The following is a 21879-nucleotide window of genomic DNA, read 5'->3' on the forward strand; positions in this document are numbered from 1 at the left end:
TCAGCTTGAAGGGTAAAAACATTGATATTCTATACATAATTATTATTTAATTTGTAATCTAATATAATTGAATTATTTATAATATATACAATTATAAATAATTAAATATCAAACGTTAGAATATTATCTTTTTGTGTTCTTAATACATAATTCGAGAATCAGCAAAATGTTATGAAAACAATAGACAATGGGATGAACTAATTTGAATACCTCTGCTGTATATAATATCTAATATTACCTAATATTATATTAATTTTATTGTTTTAATAATATGGGCAAGTAAAATTTAAAACTTAAGTTTTAAATGATTAGAACTAAAGTACATGTGGTTCATATTGAAAACAAAAATGTATTTCTCTTAGATATAAATTGATGCATGGTAACGATAATAAGTAACTAAGGGCTCACAACATGGAAATTTATTAATAGTGCCAATTAAAAATAAATTAGATCCTAAATATTAAAATAAGATTTATGAGTTACATACCTATAAAAATACAATATTGTTTTGTTTTATATTTTTATATTATTAATATTATAATCTATATTATTCTATTTGTTATTAATATAAATAAGTTTTTAGTGTAATATACCTTGATATAAATTTTCAGTAACGACTAATAATTTCATTTGATTTGTTGTCTTTGGGTCATCATAAATGGTGGACACGTCGACTATCACATATTGGTATAATTTACAAACTTTAAATACTAAAACATTATACATACATAATACTTCTATGTAAATATATATATATATATATATGTATATATATTGATTTGTAATTACTATAAAGAATACAAAGAAAAAAAGAAAAGAAAAAGAAAAAATAGAATAATAGTTTAAAACAGATTTAAAAAGAAGTTTAATAAACAGATAATTCTTTAAAGTTAATTAATAAAACTTTAAAACTATAATAACCTAAATTTAAATGTATTCTAACCATAGGAAGTAAAATAAGATTGGATAAGTAACTAGTAAAATTATAAAAACAAAGAATAAAACAAGGAAAGACTACAATTTTTTAAGTATGGAATTAGTGGATTTAACTAAAAATATATATATAATAAATAGACTATGCAATAAAGTTCTCTTCAATGGCAACTTGGCTAAAATTCTTATTTATAAATACAAGCTAATTAAATTATATAGTTCCTATGTATCAGTCTTTATGTTAACATATTACTTTTTACTATAAAAATAAATAATTTAAATACCACATTAAAACAGAAGACTTAACATACCTAAATATTAATTATTTTAATTCACAACAGTTTAACTATACAAATATATTTAGCAATATATTATATTCTATAAAATATAAAATGAAACAATCAATAATTGAAAAAAAATTATCTACTTACATTAAACTATATAAAAAATTTAGTAACAATAATTAATTACATTTACAATTTATTACAATTTTAAATTAAAATACTCATGTCTAAATCTAATGCATATGTTCTGGGTCACATTTAATGAATCAATAGTAAGTCCTTTAAACATAATTAAATGGCCAGTAATTGTCCATTAAATTTAATTCGACTATTAATTAATCAATTTTTCATACAACCTGACAATAGATTATTAACATTTTGACTGCGGCATGATTTAACCTATGCTGAATATTTTTCGTAATAATAGTAGTAAATATAATAAAAATATAAAATACCCAGAATTTCAAACTACTGAAAATTAAACAATTTCAACCGTTTATCTGTGCAGTGGTGCAAGAACAAATAGCTTGACGTATGCTGGTATTATTGGGAGAGTTCAGAAAGTAATACAGGTTGTCAATGATGCGTCGACACCCGCCGCATAGAACATGTGCGATTTGTCGCGGTCAAAGTGTTAAATACAAAATTGGAAAAAAACAGCTTACCGACATTGTATTTTTATAGACTTAACCTATAGTTCCTTAATCTAATTTAGAATTTGGTACATAAAACTTTAAATTAGGAAAATAAAATTTGTATTGAATAAAAATATGGTTACTTAAATATCAAAAATATATTTATAAAATAAAAAACATAGTAATAAGGGTCATTTAAATGTTTATTACAGCTATACCTGAATACAACTCATTACATTTAACTAACAACCTTAATACTGGATTAAGATTGTAAGGAGTTAAATTATTTTTAATGAGTTGATCAAGACTTGTTTGTAAGCCCATCAATGTAGCCATTGTGCTTTGCAATTTTGTATCACAACAAAGACAAAACTCTGACCACCTATTGCAAATGAATTTCAACATTCGCATAATATACAACAGAAAACTAGTGTCACTACCCAACAATAAATCTAATATCAATTCATTTAAATCATTATTATAAGATGATGTTTGTAAGAATTCAACTAAACTAGCAGTGGGATTTAGCACTTGACGTAGCATCGGTAAAGAGTTACGACGATAACATAATACCAGTGAAATATCAAGGGTACAAACCATACTCTCAATAAGTACATCATTGCGATCAGAAAATAACTGTACAATCCACTGAGCAATTGGAGTTTCAGGTAGATAAGACATACACTTCTTAACACATGTGTCAAGCTTCCGTAAAACTTCATTGACACTACTTTCAATTATTGCCATCTCAGCATCTATTTCTTCAGAATCTTCTGATTCATCAGATGAAGAATCACTGGATGATGATTCATTTTTTGTTTCCTTGATGATTGTAGCCACTGCTTTTAAAATTAATAAGACTGTGTCTTGTAATAATTTTTTATCTCCTTCATCTTCTTCTCCTCCTCCAAATTCTCCAGGACCTTTTCTAAACGGCATGTTATTCAACATATTTTTAGTTTTGACAACCTTAACCAATTCTCTAGCTAACATACAAGGTTCTTCTTGCATAGTACCTTGTACAGCCAATGTAGTAGTGTAACATAAACTTTCATTGAAAAGATTAATAATATTCTTCCAAACTACTGGTTGGACTTTTGGCCGCCTCAAAAGAATGAGCATTTGTCCTAAATCTGCATAAAAGTATTTAATGTTCATAACATTCAGATTAGTTTTAATAGAAACCATGGATGTCCATAACTTGATAAATTCTATAATAGCAATATGACCCATTTTATGATCGAATTGCTCATTATTAAGATCTGTACAGTGGTCAAAAGATGACATATACCTAATAAATTTCAATACTATCATTTGCCATTGAGTTTGTAAAACTTCAATAACTTTAGTTTTAACTAGGCTTATTCCAAATTCATCATCCATCTCAATTTCATCGTCTTCAAAAATAACTTTTCTGCTAACACAATTTTCAGGCATCTTGATATTTTTTTCATTATCATTCATTAATGAATCTCTCCAACACAATACACGTTTAAAAACTGCTATAACAGGACATAAAGTTTCTGGAGATCGACGGAGAAATAAATCTGTCAACTCCTCCACCCATACATTGTCTATTTTATTTTGCGAACACACAAATATTTCTGCTAAAGCATTACTTGCTGCATATGATATGTAAGGATCTGTTCGTGTAAGTAAAGATACAACTTCGTTTACTATACCTGTTTTATTAGAAATCAAGTAATTGCTTAGCCGCTCAACACTAGTACATATAGTGCCTTCTGATTGTTGTTTGAGAGCAATGTCACAAGTTAACCGAGCTGAACTTAAAAAATTTAAAAGCCGTTCTTTACTCCAACTACTAACATTTGAGACCCTAAAAACTTCTTTTAGCATGCATGTTTCGGGTAATTGACACAGACAATGCTTTGTCAAGTTTAAACTAATTGTATCAACGTTTAAATCTACCAAACGATATTCACTGTCATTAATTTTCTGCTTCTTAGCAAGTGGCAATGTTTTGTTCATAGTTTCTTGTTCTTCCATACTCCCAAAAACAGCTCAAAAATCTAAAACAGATAAATAATTCAATAAAATTAATATTTGTACCCAAATATAATAAAGATTCAATAGTAGACACCTAAGAATAATGATATTTCTTGGTAAATGTATAGAGAAATAATTGTATCTGTATGAGGTGTATTATATTATGAGCTACAAAACCAAATACTATATTTTTTTTTTTTTTTTGTATTAATGTTTTTGGATTCAAGTCTGCTGCAAATTTGTTTATTGAATTTAAACTAAGGTATACACATATCTTTATAGCAATTTTTTTTTATAGAACAATAGAATTTAAGAAAAAAATAGTTATAACTGTTGTCAAAATAGTATTAAAATTAAAATCTCTATGAAAATCTGGAATATTATCAAGATTAGCTAATTCAAAAGTAAACAAGCCAATGAATTAAAAGAAAAAATTTAATTAAATTATTTTTTTTAAATATATTCATATATTTGTATAATAAAAATGGAATATAAATTGTAAATTGTAATACAAAGGAATATTTAATTATAAAATCTTTAATAAGTTGCCTTTAAAAACAAAAAATATATATGGTACTTAGTATGTTACATTTTTTTTTTTTAATAAAATTAAGCTGTTAGGTATACCTAATCAATTTATTTCATAAAATTAGTATGATAATTCTATTGAGTTCTATTAACATTAAAAAAAAATATACTTTATATTAGGTAGATATAAAATTAATGTAAAAATACCAAGGTTCATACACAATATGTTTAATAAAGTATATATAATTATAAAAATATACTTTAAAATGGCACTAAATATACTTAAAATCAAATAATAAATTGGCCTTGAAATGATCACAAATTGTGTTATTATCATAAGATAATCTAAAATGTATGTATAGTACTTAAATTTTAACTTTCTAGACAGAAAGGTAGGTTCCTAAACCTAAATACATTTTTTAAATTTGTTTTCATTATAAAAGTATGGTCTTAACTGTAAATTGTAATGGATTGTAATTTATGTATATCTAGTTTAATTAGACTGGGTATTAATAGAAAATAACTAAATTATATCTTATATGTAATTTAATACAACTTATTTTTTTTTATAGTGTTATAGTTGCTATATTTAATATTTAAAATTGTATATAATATTAAATAAATAATAGGTATCAATTGTATTTTAATAAAAATAATTCTGGTCCAATTATATTACATTTGACACAACAAATCCTACTCTCTAAACTGAAGCTGCTTTCAAATTACTTCATAATTTAAATAAGATAGGTACTAATATGGTCATTTTTTAGATGTAAGATAAAAATATCTTTATTAAAAACAACTGGATATAGATACATTCCAGTTTTGTCATTGATTATTAATTGGGGAAATAATCTACTAGACTGGTAATTTCTATTCATATTATTATAAATCAGTAAATTATCATACTAATGTGACATATCTAAGTAAATTATTCTACCTATTAATTCTTAGAGTTGAGAACTAGAAGACAACCCTATGCTTAGATTTTAATGACCATAACACAATAAATCTATTTTAGTCTATAGACATTATATTAGTAACAGTGAAAAAAAATTGATATATATAACAAAATGTTGGTATTTGCCTAAGTGAAAGTTAAATATATAGGACTCATTCAAATGAGAAAACATATCATGTATCAAATTATTAACAAATCAATATTTAAAGAAAATAACTTTTTAAAGTTACTAGATAAGTATCTATGAAATTTTTTGTTGTAATATTTTATTTGATACCTGCCTATGTGTAAGCATAAAATACATCTACTAACACCTAATCTACCTTTAAATACTATTTAGTACCACAAATTATGAGTATGTACCTGTAGGTACCTACTCTTCAATTTAATTGAAAAAATGTATGAATAAGAATTAAAATATTTCATGTTTGATAAATACTAAGTGTATTATAATTAGGAATATTTAATTTTAATAATTAAAAACCTACCCAATTTAAAACATTTTCAGAGTAACATTTACAATTTTTAAATCACCTAAATGTTTATTTAGCTTTTCAAATTTATTTTAAACATCAAAAACTTTTTAGATTCTAATTTTTGAATTTTGAATTGATGGGACAATAGAATTTTGTGCTCTAGTTAAAGTCCTGGTAGCCAAAAATTAGAACCACTCTCCAAATTTTTACAAATAATTAGTACTCAATACACTGCAATCCCCTACCTTAGTAGCTTGATAAACTAAATTATGGATAGTGACAGATGTGTAGAGAAATAATATAATCATTGGCAATGCTCAATCAATGTGTTAGTGCCAAAACGGATAAAAAATAAATAAAAAAAAAAGTAGGTAAAGGTACCTATCAACAAGTTGCAGCATAATGAAAAAAGGACGGTCGAACGAAACGAAATGATTTGAAAAAGAATCGGAGAGAGCGAAGGGGCGGACGGAGGAGATGAGTGAGAGCGCGCGCAAAGCTCGGCGCGGGCGCGCCAAAAGTTCAAAATGGGTCGACCGGTCGCCGTCTGCGGATTGCAGCCGTGGCCATATTGTACGGCTGCCGGTGTTACGCCGTAGGAATACCGGTCCGGCACAACGCAACCATTGCCGTGTCGGACGTCCGTACCCGTAACGTCCGTTACCCGTATATTGTACAAGACGATTAAAATAGGAAACTGTGCGGACACTCACTCAAAAGCCGTCGTCACGAAATCGTCCGTGGGGGAGGCGGCATTGTGATCGTCGCGCTTTCCGCCCGTCGTCGTCGTCGTCGTCCTCTTCGGCGGCGGCGGCGGCGGTGGCGGAGGCGGCGTCTGCGGTCCGGCGAACAGCACACGCGGCCGTGGCAGCTCACGGCGGGCCCGTCGTCGTACACACGGACGTCGCATGCACGGCTATCGTCCGGACAGGGCCCCTCAGCCGCGATACATCGCGACCGTCTGACGGGGCGGCGGTCGGGGGCGCGCGCACGCGCGTTATCGCTCTGGTATTTATCGCGGGTCGTACGCTGCGATAAGACGTGATAGAGGAAGAATTTGATTTCAACCCGTTCGCGTACGTAATGTACGAGCGTGAAGCGGCGGCGGCGGCGGCAGCGACGTGCGACTGTGCGACGTCGACGGTTGCCGACGTTGTTCGTGACTGCCGCGCGGCCCGACGGATTGGCGGAAACGCGCGGCGCGCACCCGACGGTGGCGCGGTGGTGGCGGCGGCGGTAACCTCATTGCGGCGGCGGCGGCGGCGTAGCTTATGGGAATAATTGAAGGCCTTCGTCGGCGGGCGGTCGCGCGGTACGACCGGTCGGAGGGCGAGTGGTGGGGGAAGCGGCCGTCATATTACATTATACACGTATGCACGCGAGCCGCGAACGCAAAGAATATTATCATTATTATTACTATTACTATTATTATCGTGTAACGTACGTATATATATATATATATAATGATATTATACCATATAGCCGCGGCCGCGTCGGAATAACCGTGTCGCCCGGCGGCGCGGCCGCTGCAGTGTTGCCAATCGCGTTCGGCGGCCACACGATATAATACTATAATATGACGATGATAATAAATAATTTTACAGCACAAGCGAGCGCGCGGCATACCGAGCGGACGACGACGCGACTTGTCGGCCGTTGCTCGCTCGCCTCGGTGCCGCCGCCGGCCGACACGACCGTCGACGGCGGGCTACCGGAATTTCGACAAAACTGCCAACGTGACGACGACCGCCGGTCGGTTCTCTCGCCGCGTTCCGTTCCTCGGAAAGCTTCGCGCATACGCCGTCGGAATAAAATGTACCGGACCAGTAACCGTTTTTATGTATTATGTATTATAACAATGTATACCACACAGGCATACATGCGACTTTCGAGTACCGTCAGTGCTTGCGTTTCGAACTTTGGTGTTCCATAGCTTTACGATAACTCTCTTCCTACCGTTTTCGTGATTTCGGTACCCAAACATGTTTATGTTTGTTTCGGACACGGTTAAGGCAAACTTAAGTGTATATTATAATCTTTAGGATGTGTAATGAAATTTAAACCTCGTGTTCTGTTCGAAATCCCAATGTTATTCTTGTTTCTAAATCGAATATCAATCAAACAGGTATCCAGTTACCTGACTCGCGATGGGGTAAAAACGTCTACAAAAACACCTTTGAAGGTCTTCCCTTTGTGCTCGTTCGAGTCGTTCGTAACTCGTATCCGTCATGGTTGCATTATGTTTCGTTTCTTTTCGGAATTGGTCAATTTTAAAAATAAAAACCTACCCGCTCAAACGAAAAAAAAAATAGGTACCTACATCAATAAATCTAAACCGCAGCGAGCGCATAAACCGTCGTACGATTAGTCTGACCTTGCGTGAAATACCTTTATTGTTACGTCTTGTAAAAGTTTCAAATACCTATCTATACAAATGGCGAGCGAGTGGGCGACGACGGTGCTTAAAATTTTTCAAATTGCGTAGGTACTGTTCCGCCACATATGCATATAACAATATTATGTATAATATAATACATAGTAGGGTTTAACTCATTTACTCATCGTGCTATTCAAACAAATAGGTACTTCAATCTTTGTTTAAAATACAAACTCTTGTGTATATAAGTAAATATCGTGTGATACCTAATATACATGTAGGTAAATATCAATTGATATCTGTTCGTGTAAGTAAATATCAAATAACAACAACTACCTTATTGAAGCGATTCTTAATATTATATTGGTGTAGGTTTTTTTTTTTAATAAGTAAACAAAATATTTTGACTCCATGTCAGCATAATTGTACAATATATATATATGCACATATCATTATTCACCATTCACCATTGATAATACTACACAATTTTCGTACCAAAATAATAAATTGCAATGTTCACGATTTTCGACCATATCAAATTAATTAATAATGTAATTTCTGCAGCAGTTATTGCGTTAAACAATATTTTTGCGCCAAGCGCGGGATGGGAGAGAATTTTATGGAGTATAGGTAATACTTACTTATACTGAAGAGATTTACATTTCAACAATAAAATGTGAAAAATTACAAAAAAACGCAGATTTTATAAACATAAATAAGTTTTACTTGAAGGTTTATACCTTTAAATCACTATTCAATATTTTAAAAGCTATAGTCGTATATTATATAAAGTACATGCAAAAGATTCCTCCAACTTGTATATACGAGTAAACGATAATGTATGACATTACACAACGACGAGTACTGTATCGACCGACGATTATTTTTCGTTTATTGTTTGATGGTCACGTGTTTGCAAGTATACAAACAAAAAAAAAACATTTTAATTGTAGAAAAGGTAAAGTCACTATAAGTCTATAACGCGTGTAATATAGCAACAAAAAGGGTGTAAAAGATTAAAGAGTCGTTTTTATGATCATACTATACAACAATACAACGTATAATATTTCAAATAGCGGTCAAACAGTTCACACCTGTCAGGTAGGTACGTACCCATTGACCGTCACCGTCTCTAGACACATTTTCTTTAGTCAAGTCTTCACAGAGAATTTACAAAATTTATTGGTTTTTGATTTTCACCGGTGTATGGGCGGAGGGCGAGAAGGTTCATTTTGATTTATTGGAATTGATATTTTCTAAAAGAGACAAAATCCCGCATGACAATTGAGAAATACGCGTCGACAGATCGGTACTTTCATGGTACTTTGTACATGCATTGTAGCCTGTAGATTAATAGAGTATTAAAAGAGAAGGAGACGTATTAAATCAATGATAATTTATTTGTTACACGATTTTATTTTTATTAAAAAAAAAACTTTAAAAATCATATAGTGTAAACATTCATCCGGTTATTAAAACACTTATAAGCTTAATAAATATTCATAAAGAAAAATACTAGGTACTGTTAAACGAACATTAGTCTTATTTTTATCTGTAAAATAAAAGTGTTATTTTATAGTTTTTACGTTTATACACAACGAAACACCTTAACGATCGTTACCTACATAGTAGGTATATTATACATACGTACAATATATTAGTGCCTATATAGCTTAAGGCTTAAGTGATTTTAGAACTATAATTCTACAAGATTTACTCGTGCCGTTAATTAAAACTGTATATGTATATAGTACAAGCTTTGTTTATTAATCGATGTACAAATTATTGTTTGAAAATGATTAAATAAAAAAACTATTGAGCGTTATTGCGTTAACAATAAGATTTTTTTTTTATAAAAAAAAACGGTTCTGAAAAGCTCTCAAAAGTGTCGTTTGCTGTAGTTTTATTTAATTGCAGTCACAGTACCTACTGATAATAATGCAATTATTGATATCCTTCGGAACAATACTGTTTTCTATTATAAACTAGCCAATGATATATTGTCGTGATTTGTATTTATTTATCTATATATAACTGCATAAAATACGGCGCTACATTTACAGTGTATTTCGGTTTTAGCGAAGCTCAATTCACGGTAAATCTTCATCGGCGTACCTATCTCATTTTATGAACTCATTTTACCGATTTTTACAATCCGAACGTAGCGAATTGGATATACTATATAATACAGCACTTGGTATATTTTCGAACGTGATCCAAACTACTTTCTAAACTTATACTGGATAGATCTAAAAACAATCTAAGAAACTTAAGTCAAAATCGGTCGAGTAGTTGTTTAGTCTATAAGTAACAGACATACAGACATTGCCTTTTGTTGTATAATATATACATTTGAATAACGAACAATAATTATTAAAAATATTATGTAATTTTATTTTATTTGAAAAAGTCTCAGAGCAACGCTCGGCGGTTGGGCTAGTTCGAATCAATTTGTTTTTAAATTTTATAAGTGTAACCAATAAAATATTCGATTTTTCAAGACAAGCACGAATTATCCGCTCTAATAGCAGCCCATAACAGTTGAAAAAAAAGCTAAAAACACCCTCAGCATATTATAAGGGATCTATTGATGATATAATACTTTTATCGCAATCGGTCCAGTCGTAGTCGCTGAGACTAACGGCTTCAAACATAATAACATACAAACTCTTCATCGGCTTTATAATAATATATTATAGTACAGCGATTCCCAAACTGTTTAGTTCACGCCACCCTAAAAATTAAAAAAAATAATTGCGCCCCCCCCCCCCCATAAAAAATTTAATTACAAATTACTAGTATTTAAATATACAAACATTTTTATTTCTATGACAATATAAGTTAACAGTAAATATTTACCACGCGGCTCACGCCTCCCCTGCCAAAAGCTCGCGCCTCCCAGTTTGGAAACCGCTGTTATAGTATATAGATTTGGACAAATGCTATAATGCATGATATTATCATGCCGTATAGGTTTTTCGATAAAGCGTATATGTGTGTATAATGCGCGGCGCGTATTATCACCCAGTACACCCGTGTCGTGTTGTGTAGTATACCGTCGTATTATATTGTATACGTTAAACAGGGGTGGATCCAAACCAAGATAACAGGGGGGGGGGCGATTTTTAAAGGGCACACATTCATTTTGATAAAGTATTTATTTAGGTACATACATATGTTATTTTTCACAGTCTCGAACAGAACAAAAAAAAAATATTTTTTATAGTAGATAATAGTAATAAAAAAATATATCACTATAATTTTGTTACCCTTGAAGTATAATTACGTCAAAAACTAAAATCAGGGACTTAAACTATTTTTTTTTTTGAGAGAACGGAGGGGGGGCGTTTGCCCCAATCGCCCCCCTCTGGATCCGCCACTGACGTTAAATCGGAAATGATTTGAGAACACAAATCAGGTAGGTGTGTGTAACTACACTCCAAATAATAAGAAAAAGAAAAAGTAAAACAATTTTATCACACGGTACGAACAACTGGAAACAATAGAGATAAAAACAAAATAGTAGGTAGAGGACGTATATATATACATATATAATATTATGTAGGTAGGCGGTGGTATGGGCATCATAAGTGTACTGCGAGTGGTTCTTTTTTTTTTTTTGAAGTGTGTCGAGTAACGATGTAATAATAATATAATGTACCTATATCATAATGGTCGTATGACGGGGACGTATACAACAGACGCATATAATAGGCGAGGATATTGTCTTGTTAATTATAATATAATACAATAATACGCGTACGCTGCCCGTTGCGTTTTCCGCGCGACATTGCAGCACATTATATTTTATTCATCCAATAATGACAATAATATGTAATACCGCGTAATATGTAATATGATTTTTAAAGCGCGCGCGTTTCGCACAAAACAAATATTATTGCAATAATATAATAATATTGTGTAACACCATAGCTGAATATTATATCGTAATATAATATTATTTTAGTTCAACGAACCGGGTTTTTGTTTTTTCCCGCCGCGGTAAAAACAATATGACGCGTATAATACTCGCACATAATATTATAATATCGTACATGTACACTCGTAATGGTAATAATAATGCTGTTATGCGCGTGTGTGCGTATAATGTGCGCAGAGGTGCCTATATAATAATAATAATAAACGTATGCCCATAATACCCACCACCACCGCCGCATATACGACTGCTCGCGGTAAGAAAAAAAATTATTGTTATTAAAAAATTATGCCCACTTCGAAGGCGGCGGCGTCGCGATAACGTCAATACTTCTCGACGAAAAATCACCGCCACACACACAAGCCTATTATATTATAATATTATTTTATACTCATCACGAAACGTACGCGTATAATATGTATTATAAATAACACACACGCGAGCGCCGGCATCATATGTGCATACACACATGCGGGCACGATATATTATATTGTAATATGCATATATGGAATCTAATGACTGTAATGTTTTAACTAGGTATGTGTGTGTACCTTTATGTATACGGCGGCGGCGGCGACGACGACGACGGGTATGTGTGTGCGTGTAGTATATATATATATATACGCGCAACAGGTGTATGTATGTATGCGCGCCCGCAACAGGTATGATGTACACACACACACGGGCAACGGCCCGCACTCGCGCGCACGCGGTCGCGGGCCTCAGACACGCGGCGGACAAACACACGCACACACACGCGCACACTCGCACACGCATTATTGTACGACGTACCTCTACTACACACACACGCACACACACACAACATAATATAATATTATATGCGCGTCGGGTCGACTTGTAAAGCGCGTCCGGCGGTACATACCGGTTTTCGGATGGCTCTTTTTTTTTTCCGTTTTTTTTTTTCCTATTTCACTTCTCTTCCTCTCCCCGGCCGAGCGAGCACACGCACACACGCACACGCGGACCCGCACACAATTGGTACGGGTGGAGGTCGTTTTGAAACCACTTTGTCTGCATGTATATACGTGCCAACCTCAGATCATGATCCTGTACGCCGCCGCCGCCGCCGCCGCCGCGGCCGACACGCCGGCGCACGCGCGCGCGCGTGTACGCCGCGTGTGATACCGATATTATATTGTAATAATATTATAATATTATTATTATTATTATTACTATTATTATTATCGTACGGGGCCCCGCGCGCCCGGTTATAATAACAATATACACGCCTGTACGTTATAACGATATCGGTCGTATTATTGCTGTTAAACGCGCACATTATGTAGTATATTACAGCTGAACATTTCGTTATTATAATAGTTAGGGGAGGGGGGGGGTGGTTCGCGTGGAATATTAACAATAATAATAATAATAATGTATACGAGATCGTTGTCACACACACGCGCAGGTGTCACACTGTTGACATTGTATTACACCTCGGCGTATTGACTGTCGTCTGTCATTGTTGTCGTCATTGTTGGGGCTCGAACTTTATCGTCCGATACATCCCCCCACGCCGAAAGGCGTATATTACACGGGTGTTTGACGTGGCGGCGATGTGTGCGGCGATTCTACTCGGAGAATTGTTTTATTTTGCGTTCAAGTATTTAGGTTTTGAACATTTTTCAGGTGAATTTTTAACATGTTATGGGCACGGACTTTATTGACATGCCCCGAACGCGTACACACTAAATAAATTTTGAATACTCGTGTGAGATTTTTTTTTTTTCCGTTACTTATTTTATCTTTACACGCGATTTCCAATTAAACTACACTTTTAGCACGGCATTGTTGTTTGGATATTTTGCATGCGCCTGTTATTGTTGGGGAACTACAGTAAGTTGTAGGGCTCAAACTTTATTGATATTTTCTGAAACCCGAAACCCGAAAGCGTACCAATTATACACGTACAGCCGGATATTGCGATTAGAAGACAAAAACAGGAATTTTTATTTTTATTTCTCTCTCGTCGCATATTCTTGCATTTAAAACTACTATTATAGCAATAGTTTATGGTAAAATACGTAGTTACGTTTTTAAACGTCTTCGGTATCTTCGCATCTACATACTATTAACTACATACAACCTACAATCACGTACAATGCGCATTTTATATTACGTACATATATACCATTATGTTTTAGAGTAAACTATAGTCCGTACGTTGTAATCGTTGTACCATAAATTCATAGAGTAAGTATGGGATTCCGATTACAAGATGTCTGATGTATTGTTGACCACATGTGTCGTATTGCATTTAGTTCTAGTTATATTTTATGATTGATATACGGTCTGTAAAAATAAGACGCACAATTCGCAGAACGAGGACGAGGATCAATGCATCACCATTAGAATTATATAACGACAGAGTCGCCACAGGAATCAAAATGTCACCGCAATACCTATTTACAAAAATAAAAAAAAGAACCCAAATGAAGGCGTTCATAGAATTCAAATGATGAAATCAGCGAATTCAGCAATGCACCAGAGAATATTATAGTATGTAATTGTCACCGAGCACAGTTTCAAATAAAAACAAACGACGACAGTAATAATACAATAGTATATTAGTACATTTATACATTTTGCTATATCGTATATAAGATTATTAGAATTGCAGTAATTCAATTACTTAATGACGTTAATGTTCATCCGATATTAAAATAATTACGATTATAAATTATATTATATTATAATAACTCCGTAATATCGGTCTTATTATTGTTATTTCATCAGCACACTCGATGCTTTTAGAAAATTAGTAAATGGCTATATTACAACAAGACTCGAGACGGTTTTGGATGAGTATGATGACGTATGACGTTATGAATTTCCGAATTCCTGAAGCAGTGCGTTTGTACTCGTAAACGCTATATGTAAATTATTTTTTTCACGTTTGCACCACCAATCTTATTATTATTGTCCAACAAACAATACACTTTTTAGTTTAATGTGTCTGGGCAGCTGCTAAACAGTGTGTAACCAATCATATTATTCACGAAACCGTTGTATTCGCCTTATGGCTAATACCTACTATTTATATATTATAGACTATATATAGTGAAAGGCTTTCATTTTAATTTCTATTAGCTGCGTGGCAAAACCAACAATAGATAGAATACTATGATTATGGTTATTTTATTAATAAATGAGTACTTACCGTATTGTCCGTATTTGTTAAGTCTACAGCGTTTTTAATATTGCACGTATCACAGTCCAATATTTATATATTTTACTGGGGCCGTTAGAATTACGTCTGGATGTATTCAGTTACCAATTATAAAACGTACACCACCAAATACATACATATTATAATATTATAAGATGCAGTTCAACGGTTCGTGAAGAGGGCCGTTTTTATATTATTATATGATAGATATAATAAAATATTAAAAATATTATTAATTAAGAACGGATTTTAATTTAGTAAAAAAGTAAAAGTATTTAAATATATATGTATATTATGTTAATATTGTTTATCCACAATTTGATATATATTTACATTTAATACAATCAACAAATATTTCATTTAAAAATTGATGGAAATTATATTTTCAGTACCTTTATTATATTAGTATAGGAATATCAACAACATTGTTTGTATAACTATTTATAATTTTTATATAAAAGTTTTTAATAAGTACCAATTTTACTAAATAAGAGGTTTTTTACATTTTTTTTTTATTCGCAATCGTTTTTTTATTATCATGTAACAACAATTAGAAACACTGTACATTTTTAAATACTCGATTTTCGTAATTTTATGTAATTATAATATACTGTTGAAATTACTATACCCACGCGTTATTCGTTAGGTACGATGAAGAGATAAAAATGGAATTTATTGGTTATGGCGACTACCCAATTATTTGTGAGAAAATTATTGTTGTTTCTTGAACGTTAGGTGACCACCTATAAATTTAAAAGATTAAATCGTTTTACGTTAGTTTAGGTAATTATCAAATCACGTTATTTACAATAGGTACTTTTTGAATATTTGAATCCAAAAATGTTTGTTGTCGTGAAAACCAATTTGTACTAATAAAATAGTACATAATATTATTAATATTTACATATTGTTAAGAACATATGCGTTTATTATTGAAATATTTAAAATATAATCATTGTTAACTTTTCGATATTCAAACTACGTAAAAATATTTGTTTCAATACAAAATTGTTTCTTAAATATTGCTACATAATATACTTAATATAGGTGCTAGTGTTTCTATACAACAAAGGTGGAAAAACAAAGATATGATAAATCTACCTTGTGGCTTGTATTACTAGCTTCGAGTCTCCAACAAAGTATACGAATTTATTGTTATATTATAATATGTATTATTCGTTCCATAGAACTGTGATAGTGTGATAGTAAAACAGAAGGCGTTTTAAATCTTTAAATCCTTAGAAACATTTTATTTAATCAGGAGGAATTGTTTTTAATTTTTGTGAACAGAGAAATCTAAAAATAGTACTTTGCTGTTTCTGTATCGTACTTATTATGTTATGATTATAAACAGCAATACATTTCATTATTTTAATATTATGTTATGTTGTTTTATTTAAAGAAAATTTTACAATCTGTACACATCTATTACAATAAGCAAATTTGATATATGTACAAGATTAAAATGACATGAATATGGTGTTGAACATGAAACCCATTCATTCACATACACACACACACACACACATCTTTAATTTAATGTTATAAACTTATAAAAATGCACAAAATAAAACGGTGCATAAAAAACGCCTGGGGATTGATCATCCTGTTAACCCCCCCAATAACATATTTTACTAACATTAAGAACTTGGACTACTTGGAGTACCTATTTCTTGAACTGCGGTGTATATAATATGTAGTGTATATCAAGAACATTAAAAAAAATTAATTAATAAAAAACAATAAATACATATTATGCAATACCCAATACTAATATAGACAATATACCTAGTAATATCTAGTAAGTACCTATATAATACAGTCGAGACAAACGTTAGCTCATTAGCACACTATATACATACATGATACATTTTAAGTTTTGACTCCACACTTTGAATTTTGAGCTGAGTTTTTAATTGACGGACACAGTTAAAATTGAACACAATTTATTGGGTCACAGATAGATTGAGAAACTAGCTGTTACAAATACGATCTATTATAATAGATTACACTAAATATTGACTCCGGTATGTATTACCATTATAATGCATAATAATATAGAATAATGGCATGTATATTATATATATTATATACATAATGTAGCCGTTTTGATTTACTCGCGGGAGGCCAATATAATAGACATAATATAGAATCATAATCTTTTCAATACAAGAAAAAAAACAATTATAATTGGGCAACAGCTGAATGCGCACTATTACATGCATAATATTTTATAAAGACGATAGTAAACGGCAACAGCTTTTTTAATTCTTTAATTAATCTTTCGGTGACAATAATTATGTACCTACCTAATCATTGTTATATCTGAAGACCGATATTATTATATATTAATTGTTATTAGTTATTGCTCATAACTCATAAGCCAATTTTATTATATATTATAATAATATGTTTATAACTGTTGCATAAGCGCGTAAAAAATTATTATATTAAATTAATCCGTAGTAATTATAATTTATTATATTATTATAAATTATACGACCTATTCATTCGGTTTAGCTTCCATTATCGCGCTAGTGTCGAAAATTATTTTCGTTATGTTTTTAATTGTTTAATAATTCGAGTCAATCAAAACTAATCATTCATAGATAATTATTTCTTCCAATTATTATAAATAAAGCATCAATTATGGTTAGGATTAAACCACAGCGTATCTGAAACATAAATTACATTCGAAGTATTTTTTATTCGATCCAAAAACATAGTAGATACTTGGAGTAAAATTAATAGAAAACTCGAGGATATATATAATTATTTAACGAAATAGCGTATTAGTATTGATAGTATTTAATAAAACCAATACTAAATAAATAATGCTCATTTATGTTACATATATTGGACGCCAGCTGCAGATTCACCTTATACTAAGTAATGTTATATATTTCATTCGGGTACCGATCAAAACATATAAATATAATACATAAACACAATTACAAAATAGCATCATCATATCGCCATAATAGTGCTAACATATCCGGATTCCGGACCGAAAGAAATCATTTTGTCACTGTAATTTATTACATAATGCCCGACGCGCGTGTTTCCGACGATAATCAGTTCTTGCCCCGTAGGCGGTATAACGATCAAAGAATAATACAAATACGCGTTTGTAGGTATATTATATACATTATATTATGTATAGAGACAACGTCGGCGACATATAAATTTATTACAACTCTGGACGCGGCTTTCGGTGTCATATAATATATTTTCTACCTGCAGAACTAATAAAAATTAAAACCGTCCGCCATAATATTATAATGCGCGTCTAAAACACTATAATGTGTGTACCCACGCCATTGTTTAGCGACTATATAATAATATATAATATACGCATATATACGCAATGACATTTCACACCGACATTTTTTGAGGCCTCGTCATACAGATCACCGGAATGGTGTTGTATACGATTAGTGTTCACGGTTTTGATATATTATTATAATTTATAAACATCACGCAAACGCTAACTACGTGTAGAGTAATGTCGGTAGGTTAATCAAATTATGCTTTATAATACACATTTTGTGATGTTATACAATAATACATTAGCAACGACGTAACTGCAGGGTTTTTTTTAGTTATTATTATACGTCATATAATCATAATTTTGAATCATCAACACAATTAATATGAGTAGAATAATTGCTGTGAATTTAATGATGAGATTTGCATTTCGTTAGATTTCGTTTAGAATTCAAAATTATTGGCATACAAAATTGATCCGAGACGACCGTTTTAAGTACTCATACCTATGAAAGTACGAAAGTACGAAATTATATTTTAATTATTTTTCCCAGACTTTAGACGTTAGTGCTTATATAAGTGTATTTAAGATATTTATTCTTAATAATATGTTTTTATTGAACACACTTAAGGAAAATAATTACGGATTTTGTTAAATCGGTACATACATAAACAATATTTTGATATAAAAAACATTTTTTTCGTAAATTATTAATTATCAACATTTTGTATTTCACTGCAGTTATTATAAAAATAACGGAATATGCGATTGTATATCATATAAATAACTGCAGTAAGTATTAACTATTTAGTATTTAGTCCACACTGGTTACAGTTAATGCGCTCTACAATAAACAAGAAAATACAGGATTCATTTAAATAATTAAATATATTTATTTTATCACATTCTTCGTATATGAATTATAAATAGTAATTGTACGACAATTGCGCTTATAGTAAATTTATACGTCAGTTGTTAACTACAATTTGAGTAATAAAATAACATAATAAAGTTTCTGCAATTAATATAAAATAATATGTATATATTATATACATTAGTATATTAAATTGAAAGATCCATACAATTTCTACAGTTTAATTTTTTTTCCATCAATATAAGGTACCTAAATACAACGATAATTGTATTTAAATATAAACAAATTATAGATTTAACGAGCTATACGATTCTATACACGGAGTAGGTCGTAGGTAGTATTAGTATACATATAGGTGTTAACTTTTATTGCTTATTATTATTTTTGTCGTACTTATCGCGTGAGAAACAAAACAAGACGAAATAAAAAAAATAAAGAAATCATTTCATTTTGGTCTTGGCTGCGGAAGATAAATAATATAATATTATCTAACGCACGTGTGATGCGTTTGAATGATATTCTAAACGGATGGGCCGAGGGGGTATTGCGTTTCGTTTGTAAAAGTACAATTAAAATACATTGTAATAATGAAGATTTATAGATTCGTTTGTTTAAATAATGTTTTAATCTCCTCGTTCGTTATAAAATATAATATACGCGGTCTTCATTGAATTGCTATGCATTGCATACCCAACAAAATATATGTATGTCGAAGAAGAAAAAAAATGACACGGAGATAATTCTTATCATATTAAATTACAATGTACATAATATATACACGCGCGCTGTACAAAAACCCATACGGTTAGAACAGTATTATAGGTATGTAATTTTGCAGCATTATGTAGGTCGGTTAAATTCTTTCTGTTCTATAACTACACAGTGTTTTGCGCACAAGTGAAAGATTTATCTTATAGGTATTTAGGTATATACCTGCGCGTCCTGCTACGACTATAATATACTTATATACATCTCAAAGTCGCTCTAGCCTCACCATACACCTATAGGTAATATAAAATAAACGCATGTTTTAATTTTTTTCTTCTACGCTCATCATAATATCATACATTATAACTACTGCAATAATATAATAATATGGTTTTTAACGTTTTTTTTTGTCTATAAACATTTTTTACGGACACCTCATCAACAGCTAAACACGTATACTATAATATGTTTAAATAACAATAAAGATAGAATATAGCGTATATACGAGCTGCCCTGTTCAGTTAATAGAAATCCGAGCAACTTGAGGTCCTATATGTTTTAATGCATATACATCTTAATTCAAAATGAAAAATTATTTTTAAATAAGTATAAATACTACGTGTGATATTTTATTCAATTGTAAAGTAACGTAGTGCGTGCCATGGTAAAATTTAAAGATATTAATCATTGTTGATCGTTTAATATTGTGATAAAACTTACAACAATTATGGATACCTACATATTTCACATATTATATTATATATGTTAATATTTTATGTACAACAAACACGTAAGTACGTTTCTGAAAATATTGGATTTGTTTCTTCTTGAATAAATTATTATTACTTTTTAATTACATCTTAATTAGTCGTATCGATATTTAATGGACTATTGGACTAATATAGGTAATAATGATTATTTTATGCTGTCTGTATATTTATAATACATACTATTTTTGTTTCTAAAAAATAATCATTGCAGTTGCGACAGTACTTAAAGTAATATTTAAAATAAAATAAAAACTAGACGTTTATTACACATCACGACTGTAACATATATGTTATAATAATAATATATTATTATAAAATGTTATTTACTTATATATATATACTTTAAAAATATAAAATATACTCTTAGGTTATGCTCTGAATAACGCATAGATATATAATAATATAACGTCGTTTACATATTAAAATGTTACTCGGACGTGGTATTATGGCACTATACCTGTACATGGGTTACCTGCACAGTGTTATAACCTACACGTTTTCACCACAATATTATAATATTATGCGTACTACATATAATAAATAATAATTAATAAAATACGTGTAATAATACCAAACATTATTGATGATTACGAACGATGGCGTTCGGAGCGATACAGCGCGCGTATAATACGTATTACATGTACTATTTATATGATATTTTATTATTTTAATAATAATGATGATGATGATATAATAATAATCGCTCGTCAAGAAAACGTTATTAAATAAACGACATGATAATATATTATAATATACGACCCGGACGGGTCTGACGGAATCCGTCGACGTGGTCCACATGGGGTGCAGTGGGGTGGGTGGGGAGCGCCTATCTATCGGCTAATCGTTTCGCGACGGGCGTAGGTATACGCGTTTCGTGCGCGCACGCACGCAAGTTTCCCGCAGCACTCTTTCGCGGGGTCTCGGGCCGACT

The 21879-nt window shown here is 31.4% G+C and overlaps 1 protein-coding gene across 1 annotated transcript; it reads right to left on the minus strand.

Annotated features, from left to right (window-relative positions):
• Nucleotides 1-1360: 1360 nt before the first annotated feature.
• Nucleotides 1361-6970, minus strand: LOC113558585 (protein lines). Its single transcript, XM_026964080.1, has 2 exons — nt 6538-6970; nt 1361-3882 (listed from the first exon to the last, which is right to left on the minus strand). The coding sequence occupies exon 2, from the start codon at nt 3857-3859 to the stop codon at nt 2048-2050; it is 1812 nt and encodes a 603-aa protein (XP_026819881.1). The 5' UTR covers nt 3860-3882; nt 6538-6970; the 3' UTR covers nt 1361-2047.
• Nucleotides 6971-21879: the final 14909 nt, after the last annotated feature.

This window comes from Rhopalosiphum maidis, chromosome 3, assembly GCF_003676215.2.
Source record: "Rhopalosiphum maidis isolate BTI-1 chromosome 3, ASM367621v3, whole genome shotgun sequence".
NCBI lineage: Eukaryota > Metazoa > Arthropoda > Insecta > Hemiptera > Aphididae > Rhopalosiphum > Rhopalosiphum maidis.

Excerpts from the sequence above, each read along its gene's own strand:
- LOC113558585 (XM_026964080.1), bottom strand. The coding sequence starts at position 3,859 with ATGGAAGAACAAGAAACTATGAACAAAACATTGCCACTTGCTAAGAAG.